Genomic DNA, 13,274 nt, shown 5'->3' on the forward strand with positions numbered 1-13,274 from the left:
TGTGTACCCCATACAGTGTAAGATCTCACCTAGAATACCTTGGCACAACCCACTCCAACCTCTTCTACTAAGTCCCTTTTGGGTTCAACAAGTGGCTAGCCTGAATTAACCCCAAGAGAATAAAAATACATATGGAGGAAATGAAGCATGGACACACTACAACATGGATGAACCTCAAAACATGATGCTCAGTGAGAGAGATCAGAAATAAAGGACCATAGTATGAAATTCTACTTATGCATAATAACCAGAACAGCCAATCTACAAAGAAAATACATTTTTAGTTGCTGGGGGCAGGAACCAGGGGTGGCGAATGGGAAGCAATCACTTAGTGGGTATGAGGTTTCCTTTTGGTATGATAAAAATGTTTTGGAACTAAATAAAAGTGGTAGTTGTACAATACTGTGAAGGTACTCAAATGTCCTGAATCAGACACCTTAAAATGGCTAATGGTTCATTCTATGTTAGGTGATTTTTACATCAATCTAAAAAATAATGTATAATTGGAAAATGATCCATACGCACAGTGGTGCCCTGCCCATACGCCAGACGCAAACCTTTAGGGAAATAGTAAGAGAGGAACAGAAAGGGGTTTATGGGGGAACGATTCTACAGCCATCAACCTGATAATCACGACATCCTTCTGCACCCTGCTCATGCCTCCAAGAACAGTGCACTACCCTCACATCATACCCCGACATAATTTTGGAGCACTGGGTAAAATCTGCTCTCTCTGGAGTCCGCGACAGAATTGAAACACTGCCCTGTCCCCATCCCTCACAGCTGGCTTCCCGACAAACACCAAAGGCAGTTACCTGAGCCTGGGGTTCTGGGCAAGGCTCTGCACGCGGGCCCAGGCATGATTGTTCCTTGGCTGCAGCTCTACAGGGACTCTCAAGGGCAGGCGCACTGGCTTCTGGTCCTCCTCGTCACTCAAGCCTGCGACAAAAAGGGGGCCTTGAGAGCCTGGCAGATAGACTGCCATGCAGAAAGCAAAGTACTTGGCCAAACAACTCTGAGTCAGGAAGGAACCATGGGTAAACGGCCTGGGAGGGAAAGCAGAGTTGGTGGACAAGCCCACAAGGAGTTGTGTCTAGCGATGTGCCAATATGCCCACTAGGATACCCACAAAGCCAGAGCAACAATTGGGCCATGTGAGGCCACGAAACTCACTCCTGACACTGCTAACACTCCATTCTTAATGCTGTTGTGGCTTCTGAACTGACCATGATTTACTGAGTAGACACATTGCTTTGAACCCAAGAGTTACCCATGGAATTAGGAAGGCTCAGACATAGAGCTTAGCCTGTCCATTGCTAAATGGAGCAGAACCACACCTCCCAGTTCCACCCCAGCCCACCTTCTACGTACCATCTGGATCACAGAGCTTCTTCAGGGCTCGGCACATGGGCGCTTTGATACGTAGGTTTCTTCCTTTGTAACGTACTGTGGTGGCCCTGGAAAAAAGTTTTAAAGAAGTGCTGACATCTCTAAGTGAATACTAACTCACTACTATTGACCCCATTCTGGCCTCCAGATCTAGAGCCCCTGCTCAGCCCCATGACTCTGGATGCCCCAATACTTTCCCAATCACACCTCACACTGCAATAGGGGTGCCTACCATTCACAGGAAAAATCCTGCCTGGTGACTGGTGCAGCATCAGCTGCTATCCCACCCCTGGAAAGCCCTGACACCAGGCGATGCACCCTTCTCTCCTCCTCCTCAGGATCCCTTGAGAGTAGGTCTCAACCCACCTCTATGTGACCTACCCAGCTCTAGGTGAACTCATCTCCCCGTCAGCAACATCCCCCAGTCCCTCTGTAAACCACACTGTCTGGGACTGGGGATACAGGGCACTCAAGGCCAACATGCATTCGTACTCCTCTCAACTGACCTGCAGGCAGGCCCAGAGTCAGCAGGGCCTGCCTCAAGTCTGTCTGCCATACCTGTCAGTGACACTCTGTCTGAACACTGCTGTGGAAGTAGTTTACGTAATGTTAGAATTAAAGAAATACTATACACGAGTACAAAAGCCACAGAAATAGTGCCTTGTAACAAAAGCACTTAGAATGCTTTGGAAATACTCAATAAGGGTAGGTTGTTTTTCTAAAAAATGGCAGTTAAGTGTGGGCAACACAACTATGAAAGATGAAGAGTGATTTGGAAGCACTCTGCAATCCCACTACTGTGGGCCCCTATGCTCTTGTCCCCCTTGAAAATGGTTCATCGCGCCCTGGCCGGTTTGGCTCAGCGGTTAGAGCATCGGCCTGCGGTCCGGAGAGACCCGGGTTCAGTTCCCGCTAAGGGCACGTACACGTACTTCAGTTGCAGTTTGTCCCCGGCCCTGGTTGGTCGTGCGGGTAGCAGCCACTCAATGTGTCCCTTTCACGTCGATGTTTCTCTCTCTCTCTCTCCCTCCCACTCTATCTGTACAAAAAATGGAAAAATGTCCTCGGGTGAGGATAAAAAATAAAAAATTAAAAAAAAAGAAAATGGTTCATCGCAAAAGATGCATCTTGGCTATAGCTTTTTAAGATCGAAACAACCCAGAACTCTGAGAATGGGCCTCAGTCTAAGAAAAGGCCTTGGCCAGCCACCCTGTGGTTGGTAAACAAATGTAGGCTTATGTTTTAAAGAAGGTTCAAGGTCCATGCATATTGTTTTCATAACTCTGTGTTTAAACCAACTTTTTAAATTGGCCAACTCCCAGCTGTGACCCCAGCCAACCCCCATCCCCCCATTTTGTCAGGAGGAGCAACTCAGAGAGGATAAGAGTCCGCATCAACAACCACCACGCTCCACCAACACCAAATGCTTGAGTCTTAGCCACCTGAACTTGGGGGAGTTAAAGGGCCACAAGGAGGTGTGAATGTGAATGATGCTGGACGCACGGGTACAGAGGAGGGAGCAAGGAGGAGAGTTTTAAAAGAACAATAATTAAGCACCAAGTAGATTCTTAAACAATCTCCTCTAATAAAGAGCTCTGGGGACAAGTGGACTTTTCTGCCCATCAACACTGTTGGTTGCATCAATCCCCAAACAAAATTAAACAGTATCAGGCAAGACTTAAAAGAGCAGGTGGAGCTGTGTCATGTGGCACCTGTGTTTGTGATAATCACATTTTCCGTTAAACTGCTATTTTATGACTTCCTTTTTTTTTTTTTTAAGTGAAATTGAGCAGCTCCCTTTTTATGACTAGATAACCATTCTGAGAATAAAATCCCTTTCCTTTTCTCTCAAATGAAAATTTTATGAGCAGCCTGAGGTTGGAGCCTGTACAAGGTAAAGTCGTGTTCAAGTTCACACAGAAAAGATCACTCAGGCCCTGGCCGGTTTGGCTCAGCAGTTAGAGCGTCAGCCCACAGACCAATGAGTCGCGGGTTCAATTCCAGTTAAAGGCACGTACATACCTTGGTCGCGGTTCATCCCCGACCTTGGTCGGGTCGTGTGGGAGGCAACCAGTGATGTGTCTCTCTTACATTGATGTTTCTCTCTCTCTACCTCCCTCCCACTCTATCTGAAGATAAATAGAAAAAAGAATTCTCGGGTGAGGACTTAAGAAAAAAGCCCTGGCCAGTTTGGCTCAGCCGTTAGAGCATCGGTCCATGGACCAGAGTTGAGGGTTCGATTCTGGTCAAGGGCACGTATCTCGGTTGTGGTTCAATCCTCAGCCCTGGTTGGGGTTGTGTGGGAGGCAACGAATCAATGTGTCTCTCTCACATTAATATTTCTCTCTCTCTCTCTGTCTCTCTCCCTCTCACCCTCCCTCCTACCCCAGCTGAAAATCATTGGAAAATATCCTTGAGTAAGGATTTTAAAGAAAAAGAGAGCTCTCTCAGGGCCAGCCTTGGTCCTAGGACATGGTCTGTACTCCCCACCCTCCCATACCAGCCCCGCAGCTGAAAGACAGGCGAGACTACTGACAGGCCAGCTTGACCTCTGATGGAATGTAACAACACAGATGATTCTATCTGAACATTTGAGTGTTATTTTCACAAAACAAGCAACAGAGTAAGTCCTCTAAGTGCATAGGACCTGGCTTTCCTTTCTGAGAGGTTTATTTTCTTCTCTTCTCTACAAAGCTATTTGATAAATCCAATAAGCATGCTTCTGGGTCTGCGACCAGTAATAAGATTTAATTTTGGAGCTTTCCTCAATTCATTTAATCCTTTATCTAATTCTATAACTTTATAAAAGGAGATTCACAGTTAATTGAAAAAGGTCTGCATGAGAACCACAGACAGGAAGTTGGTTAAATACTCAATGTTTCCTGGTCTTAAATCAAGGCACCATACATCCCCCCACTCCTTTGCTGTTTCACCTTTACAAGCTTTTTGCTTTGTACCTAGAAACTGTTGTCTATTGGTGAAAGAAGGGACACAAATCAACAGAACAGAATTAAAAGTCCAAAAAAAGACCCACAGAGTACAGTCACTTGACCTCAGATGATGCAAAACCAGTGAATGGATAAAGGATGGTCCTTTCCACAGATGAGGCTGAGACAACTGGACACGCATAGACCAAAATAAATGAACCTAGGTATAAACCTCACATCATATACAAAAATTAATCCAAAGTAGATCATGGATTTAAACATCAAACAATAAATCTTTTAGAAGGAAACAAGAGAACATCTTTGTGACCTTATTAGGCAAAGGGTTCTTAGCTATAATACTTTAGTCCACGAAAGAAAAAGATGGCAAACTGGACTTTATCAAAAGTAAACATTCTGCCCTTTGAAAGACACTAGTAAAGAGAATAACGAGACAAGTCACAGACTGGGAAAAAATATTTACAAATCACCTATCTGACAAAAGACTTGTGTCTAGAGTATATAAAGATCATTTGAAACTCAAACATAAGAAAACAGGCACAAGATGTGAACAAACACTTCACCAAAGAAGACATACAGATGGTAAAGAAGCACAAGAAAGATGTTAAACATCATTAGTCATCGGGGAAATGCTAATCAAAACCACAATGAAATACTTCACACCCACTAGGATGGTTCAAAAGAATAAACTGAAATCATCAAGTATGGGGAGCAACTGGAACTCTCCCTGGAAGGTTCTGGCAGTTCCACACAGAGTTAGGCATATACTCACTCTCCTTCCCTGAAGAGGTGTCCAGGAAAAGAATGTTTAAAGTTGCTTATTCTCTATAAACAGCCCTGTGCCTCTGGGGGATGGCTAAACAGCCACACTGGTGACACTACTCTGCAGGAATAGGCATGAACAGATCCACACAGCTACATGGATGGATTTAAAATGTATATTACAGAGTGGAAAACGCCCACCTCAGAAGGCCACATACCATATTACCCTATATGATGATATTCTGGGAAAAGCAGAACTACAGGGGATAAAGAGCAGTTCAGTGGTTGCTGCAGCTGGGCATGGGAGAGGGGATGACTACAGTAGGGCAGCACAAGGGAAGCTGGCTGTGACGGAACTGTTCTGTATCTTGATTGTGGTGCTACACAACTCTATGCATTTGTAAAAACTCACAGATGTAAGTAAAATAAGACGGTCTGAAAGGCTACCTGCTGTACGATTCCATATCTATGACCTTCTTGGAAAAGGCAACTATAAAGACAGCATAAATTCAGGGGTTGCCAGACCTTAGAGAAGAGAGAGATAAGTAATCGGTGGAGCACAAAGGAATTCTAGGGCAGTGAAACTGCAGGATCCTGTAACAGTGGATACAGGACATTGTGTATTTGTAGACACCCACAGAATGTACAACATCAAGAGTGAACTCTAATTAAACTACGGACTTGTGAACCCTGAGAAAGAAGACACCTACTAAAAAGGGCTCCTGGTGGCTAACTGGGCTCAAATTTTAAGAAAACAGAGCTTAGCCCTGGCTGATGTGGCTCAGTGGTTAGAGTGTCATCCTGTGCACCAAAGGATCACGAGTTTGATCCCCAGTTGAGGTGCGTACATGAGGCAATTGACTGTTGTTTCTCCCACAGTGATGTTTCTCTATCCTTTCTCTCCCTTCCTCTCTCTCTAGAATCAATGAAAAACGTATCTTCAGGTGAGGATTAAAAAAGAAAACAGAGCCTAGCAGCCATTTTCACATAGGAGCCTCTCATGTAAACTGCATTTCAGGGAGAAGCCTGCATTGAACTACCTGCCTCTGCACTGAACTGCCTGCCTGCACTGTGTTTCTGCCATCTGAGTTGCCCTTAAAAAGGAGTTCCTGGAATCCTATTTCAACCAATAGGACTAAGGCTTTCCCCCATCCAATTGAAGCTGTGCAGCTCCAACCAACCAGAGCAGCTCTATTCTGACCAACTAGGACAGTGCCATTTGGACCAATCAAACTGCAAGGGGTTGGAGTCCTCATTTGAAAAATCAATCAGGGACCAGAGCAGGGTACTTCTGTCCATATAAACCAGGTCCCTTCTGGCTCTGGGAGCACACTTTCTCTTTCCCCTGAAGACTGAAGACTGCGTTTCCCTGGCTGAACTGATACATCAAAGATGTCTTGCTGGAGCACAGCAGCCCAGGCCAGAGCAGACCAGGGCAGTACAAAGCAGACTGGCAAGGAGCACAGCAAAGCTGCCTACTTGGAGAGGTGCCTGGCCCCAGGGCTGTTTCACAACTGAGCTGTTTTGCACTGAATCAAGTTTCCTTCTTTACCACATCCCAAACTGGGGATTCCTGTTGGCAATGAATGGCACCAACAACCATCAGTTGACAGACTTTAGCTAATAATAATGCAACAATACTGGTTTATCAACTCTAACAAATGTACCCTTTAATATCAGATGCTCGTAATGAAAACACGTGTAGAGAAAGAGAGTATTATGAAACCTCTATACTCGCTACTCATTTTTCCTTTAAACCTAAAATGGCTCTAAAAATGTAAAAAAAAAGAACCTGTAGGAACTGCACAGCAAAAAGTACATAACTTAGAATATATTAAATTTTTTTTTTTTAATCCTCACCCGAGGACATTTTTCCATTTTTTATTCAGGTAGAGCGGGAGGGAGAGAAAGGGAGAGAGAGAAACATTGATGTGAAAGGGACACATCGAGTGGCTGCCACCCGCACGACCCAACCAGGGCCGGGAACAAACTGCAGCCAAGGTACATGCCCTTAGCGGGAACCGAACCCTGGTCTCTGTGGACCACAGGCTGACGCTCTAACCGCTGAGCCAAACTGGCCAGGGCAGAATATATTAAATTTTAAAACAGATGTTGTACATCCCACCTTGCTCCTATTCAGAACTAGAGGAATGCTTTCATCCAGAATGAGGGACTCCACTATCCTGGGACTCTTGCCAAGACCACCCAGATCCCCAGATCCCTCCTTGGCCTGCAGAGGGGCCTCGCCTGACCCTCCCTGCTCCACTCCTCACCCCTGCCTGTCCTTGTCCACAGACATCCCCACCCCCCCCACACACACACCAGAAAGATGATTTCTATTCAAGGAACTTCATTAACTGCTCTGCCCCGTCTTGATCACCACTGCATATCCAGCACCCATTCTTGTGCCTGGCACATGTGGGTACTCAGGTCCTTCTAGAACTTATGAATGAACATGCCATACAGTAGGCTTTCTACCTCAGATCTTTCTATGGCTACAGATAGAAATCTTTCTTTTGGTTAACTGTCACCCAAGGATATTTTTTTATTGATTTTTAGATAGAGTGGAAGGGAGGGAGGGAAGGGGGGGAGGAGAGAAACATCACTGAGAGAGAGACACATAGACTGGTTACCTCCCACACGACCCGGGGCTGGGGATCAAACCTGCAACCCAGGTATATGTCCTTGACCAGGAACCGATGCTCTAACTGATGAGCCAAATGGACCAGGGACAGATAGAAATATTTTCAAAGCTGACACAGCACCCCTCTGAAAGATGACAATGTAACTGGTAGGGCACCTAAGCCTAGAGCAACCCGGTTAGCAGGTGAGACCCCTGAGAAAAGCTGGAGGCACCCATAACGAATTCCTCACAGCTGGCTCACTGCACACTCCATCCCAGAGATGGCACTGCATCCGCCACCATTGGCTGAACTCCCTGATGACATGAGCAAATGCCCTGTTGGCACTGCCTGAAAAGATTTCTGCTTCCTTAGCCACCACTTTTTCACTATGTACTGCAAAAGGGCCACACAAGCTACCATGACACTAGCCTCTCCAAAAAAAAAAAAAGCATCTATCTTTTTTTTAAAAATATATTTTTATTGATTTAGAGAGGAAGAAGAGACAGAAACATCAATGAGAGAGAAGCATCGATCAGCTGACTTCTGCACGCCCCCCTACTAGGGACTGAGCCCACAACCAGGCTGACCAGGAATTGAACCGATGACCTCTTGGTGCATGGGTCAATGCTCAACCAGTGAGCCACACCAACCGGGCTAATTGTCTTCACTTCTACTTGTAAATTCAGGTGAAGGGTATGCAGGTGGCTGCTGTGCTATTCTATCAACTTCTCTGATATTTAAACTTTTTCATGATAAAATTTTCTGAAAGATTTAAAAACGCAGCTGGCAGCATCTAACGTCAATATGCTAGGACTGCCCAGGACTGTCAGAGGGCCCCCTTGGGCCTCAGACTGCGCAAGGCCTGGGGCTTGACCCGACATACCAGGCTGGAGTGGAGACGCCTCCTGAGCCACAGGCTGGTGAGGATCCTGACAGGCAGCCGGAGGACCGCTGTGCTGACGAATCACACATGAAGGACAAATGACATCCAGATTTTGCTGTGTCTGAAGTGGGGGTGGCATCAGAGCTCATGGCCAAGGGGTAAGCAGGAGCTTGTCACCCAGAGGAGGGCGGCAGCAGTCAGAAGGAAAGCCCTGTCATTCAGCAGCACTCCTGAGCCCTCAACATTGGAGACTGTCACGAGGCCTAGAGGAAGAAGCAGAGGGTCCCAGGCCATCTGCTGGATACTCCTTCAATCCAGGGCCTCTCCGGGCTCTGCCAGAGCCAGCTGGTCTTGGACCCCCGTGGTCTCCAAGCTCCACTGAGGGACAGGTTCCCCTCACATTACAACCCTCCAAAGACAAAACCCTCTAGGGAGGGTTTTGCCACCAGGCAGCCATGTGTCCACTCACGACAGGGCCCAACCAGGACTTAAACCATGTGTTTCGATTTTGTTGCCAGAAATATAGATAAAAGTATCTTTATAAATACATCTCCATAGAGAAAATTTAATCATAGCCGTTTAAAACTAATAAAAAGAATCTCTCTCCAATATGAAAATTTTCTTTTCTGACCAGATAAAAGTACTATACATTGTTAAATGTTTAAATTAAAAAATATGTATGTATGAGGTACAAGTGAACCAAGAGAACTCTGGTTATGAGGTGGGGGTTACGTGTCCAAATGTTCTGCCAGGGCCACGCACTCACAGATGTACCTGGTAGGCCTCGCTTCTGAAAACAACTCTGCCTGAAGCTGGAGTAGCTCTTCACTCTTTGAACCCCTTTGCTAGCATGAGCACTGTAATGATGTGTATACTCACAAGAATGGCTTGCCCCGATCTAATTATTTTCTAGAAGTGGGACTGCTCGTCCAGAGGATTTACATACTTATGAGCAGGACATATTACAAACTCACAGTCCGTTCTAGCTGTTTGCAAATACAATCAGCAACAATGGGGAGATCTCTCTACACAGTCGTGAAACATGATACCATTTTAATTGCCTTTCTTCTTACTTTGAGCCAAGTGTACTGAGAGTGGTGCAGGGAGGGTTCTGGGAAGGCTGGTGGTATGACATTTATTCTGTTTCTTGACCTGGGTGGGACCACTTTGTGAAAATTCAGGAGCTGTACACTTAGGGTCTGTAGGTTCATCATACTTCAATTTAACATTCAAAGAAACTGCATTGTGATTCTGATTCCAACTGCACGTATTTGTAGATTTAGGGAGAGCAGACATCTTTATAGAGCCATGTCTCTCCATGCCATCAACCTGGGTAATCACAGTTGGCATAACCTTGATCTGGCTGAGGCTGTGCTTGTCAGGTGTCTCCACTCTATGCTCCTCCCCCACTTCCGATACTGTCCTCTTTAGAAAGAACTCATGGCAAACAGCCCACAGTTAAGGGAAGGGAGCTATGCTCCCCTATTTGAGGGAGTAGTATCTACATAAGTTATGTGGAATTCTGCATAGGAGATTTGCATCTTGTCCCCTATTTATTTATTTATTCAATCATTGATTCTATCAGTATGGACTCATGGAAATCTGTATTTTATGTAAGCTGTAACCCAATACTATATTACCAAGTGAGGAGTCAAAGCACATACATGATGCAGACACTCCTGAAGGGTTCAGAACCACCCTTCCCATCATCTCACCACAGGCTTCACTGAGGCAACTCCTTGCTGGGACTGAGAAGTCTCAGCTCAGCTCCTGGGTTTAGTGGTACCTTTAGACTTTCAGCCTAAAGCTTTGGTGCTCTCCAATCTCCTGCAGGCCCTAAAACCGACCCTCTGGCCATTTTCAAGCTTATCAAAACATGCCTTCCTCACACCCCCCGATCAGGAGGTGTCTCACTCTCCTGTAGGACACTCTTCTCTGTGCTCTCGCAAAAAAAAAAAAAAAAACAACTAAGACAAAGCCAAGCAACTCACTACTTTTCCATTAAACGAGTCCCAAAAGACCAAGTAAAGAGCCAGGAACACCCGCTCACCCAACAAATCTGGGGCAACTGAAATAAAAGATTAAGCGAGAGTTGACCCCAAAATCACATCATAGGGGAAGTGTGCTGCCCCAGGGGACACTGCTCTCACCTGCTGGTGAGACAGTAACATCAGAAACCATCACAGCCAATGATCTTTCCCCTACGTAACAAGGTTTCTCAGGTGCATACAACACCACTCAAATAGCCCAGATCTAGGAGCAAACAGCTTCCATCTAATAAATGCAGGGCAGGTGTAAGGGTGGGAAGGAAGATGGGATGTTAAAGCTACAACAGGCAAATGGGGTGTGGGGGTGACAAATGACCCACAAGGCCATGGCTGGTGGCCTCTACCTACATGCCTGACCATACTCTACACACCCCCAGGAGGCTCCCTTTGTCAATGCCACCAGCAGTTAGACTATCCACACTCCTGGCAGTTGGAGTGAGTCACTGTTCTTTCACACGGTGGTGATATGTACATCCGAGTTACTATCAAGACTGGCTGCAAAAGGGTGGCAGTTTATAGAAATAAATCCTTGAGAATACAACGCATGCATCTGTAAGAGCAGATGCTGGGCTGGAGCCAGAGCAGAAGCACACACAGCTAGCCCCACCCAGAAGGAGCTCACACCTGAGAAACAGGGGCTCACAGGCCATCTAATCTCAGGCTGGGGGAGATAAGAACCAGAGATACAGGAAGGCAATGTCCTGCGGATGTGACAGAGGCCAGTGAAGACTATTCCAGGAGATAGCTTGACCTACGAGACAGTTGAACTTTGACCAACAGTGGTCTTGGGTGGTGGGGGAGTTCACCTAAGACAAGGAACAGAGCAGTCTGGGTGAACAGTGCAGAAGCTCTGGTGGGGTGAATAGGAAGGAAGGGTGAATATTTCCAGTTATGTATTTCAGAGAATAATGCAAATGCCAAACAAGAGTAGGTGGTGTCTCACAATACAATTTTGTACTTACCCAACCTGAATGAGCTCATTCAACTTTGTGGCATTCTTATCATCCATACCTTTAAAAAGAAAAAGAAACAGACATGACCTTGAAGCAGTTAGGAGCAAAACTGGTCAAGATTCCCATATAACTGTCTTCCTTGTAGAATCCAAATGCTTTACAGAATATCTAAGGTCTTCCAAATAAAACCCCTACGTTAGCTGCAGCCCCTCCCTCAAAGTCAAAACAAGGTGCGTCCTGTGCTGAGGGTGCTGTCCACTACCTGCATATCCTCTCCACCCACCCAGACTTTCTCAGGAACACTTTCTGCCTCAGCAAGAGGATCGCTCTTCCAAAAACATCTCTCAGACCTCAGGCTATGCTGAACCTCTACTTGTCCCAACTGCCTAGTTCAGAGACTCTTTCCTCAGGATAATCACTGTGCCCTATGCACACTTCTCCTGCTGGGATCTTGTGTTACTTGCGAACCTGCCTTAGTCAGCTTTGACCCCTAGGTTCCCAGAGTCTACTGGATGACCAGCCCAGACACTGCACATTTCCTCTGCCCTCCTGGTACTTAGCCCCGTCCTCAGGACATGTGAGAAAGCAAGTCCAGTAACCGGGTAATGGGAAAATCTAGGTGATGGATGTTTGGGTGCTCACTGTAAAAGTCTTTGGACTCTTCCATGTTATTTTTTTTTGAGGAAAAAACAACAAGCCACAAACACATAGCCAGAATAAAAACCAAAGACAAAACCTTAAAAGCAGCTAGAGGTGCCCAGCCACTGTGACTCAGTGGTTGACCATCGACCCATGCACCAAGAGGTCACCAGTTCAATTCCTGGTCAGAGCACATGCCCAGGTTGTAGGCCAGACCCCTAGTGGGGGGCATACAGGAGGCGGCCGATCAATGTTCCCTCTCATCAATGTTTCTATCTCTCTCTCCCTCTCCCTTCCTCTCTAAAATCAATAAAAATAAATAAATAAAATAAACAAACAGAAAGCAGCTAGAGGGAAAAAAACATATCCCCCCTAAAGGAACAAGGACAGATGTGACCTCTCATCAGAAACAGTACAGGTCACAGACAGTGGAACATCTTTAAAGTGACAACAGAAAAACAGAAAAAAACAAAACAAAAAACCTGTCAATCAGAATTCTATACCCAGCAAAAGTATATTAAGAATAAAGGCTAAATAAAGACTTTTCAGATAAATAACTACAAGAATTCATGGCCAACACAACTACACAAGAAAGACTACAGGAAGTTTGCAGGTTGAAGGGAAGTAGTACTAAATGGAAATGGATCTTCAGGAAAGAAGGCACGGCCCTGGAGAGGGGGAACTTAAAGACTTGATCATTAAATAAGACGTCACATGCAGACCTACCTTCAGATGGGCATAAATCAAATAAGCACACATGAGTATAGGGCAGTTGTGATGCTGCATGAAGGGAGGGTCTGGAGTGCTGAGAGTGTGTGACATGGTGGTTTAGTCTGTTGTGGAGGTTTGTGAACATTCAAACTGAGATCAAAGGGTAGGCAGGAGTTCATAGGCTAAGAGGAGGAAAAGGCCCATCATCCTGCATCTGGCAGGTGGAAAAAACAGACAAAAGGCCAAGTAAGTGACACTACCCCAACTTCAGGGTTTGAGTCACCAAATGGGGCACCATCCAAGAAACTGCACTTCATCAA

The 13,274-nt window shown here is 45.8% G+C and overlaps 1 protein-coding gene across 1 annotated transcript in view; it reads right to left on the reverse strand.

Annotated features, from left to right (window-relative positions):
• CRAMP1 (cramped chromatin regulator homolog 1) overlaps positions 1-13,274 on the reverse strand; it is a 63,041-nt gene that overhangs the window by 23,659 nt on the left and 26,108 nt on the right. Inside the window, exons 6-8 of the mRNA XM_036280672.1 lie at positions 11,614-11,662; positions 1,372-1,457; positions 816-939 (exon numbers count right to left, since the gene is read on the reverse strand). Of these exons, the coding sequence (XP_036136565.1) occupies positions 816-939; positions 1,372-1,457; positions 11,614-11,662 (259 nt within the window). The remainder of the gene's footprint in view (positions 1-815; positions 940-1,371; positions 1,458-11,613; positions 11,663-13,274) is intronic.

The sequence above is a fragment of the Molossus molossus genome, unplaced genomic scaffold (genome assembly GCF_014108415.1).
Source record: "Molossus molossus isolate mMolMol1 unplaced genomic scaffold, mMolMol1.p scaffold_m16_p_3, whole genome shotgun sequence".
Lineage (NCBI taxonomy): Eukaryota > Metazoa > Chordata > Mammalia > Chiroptera > Molossidae > Molossus > Molossus molossus.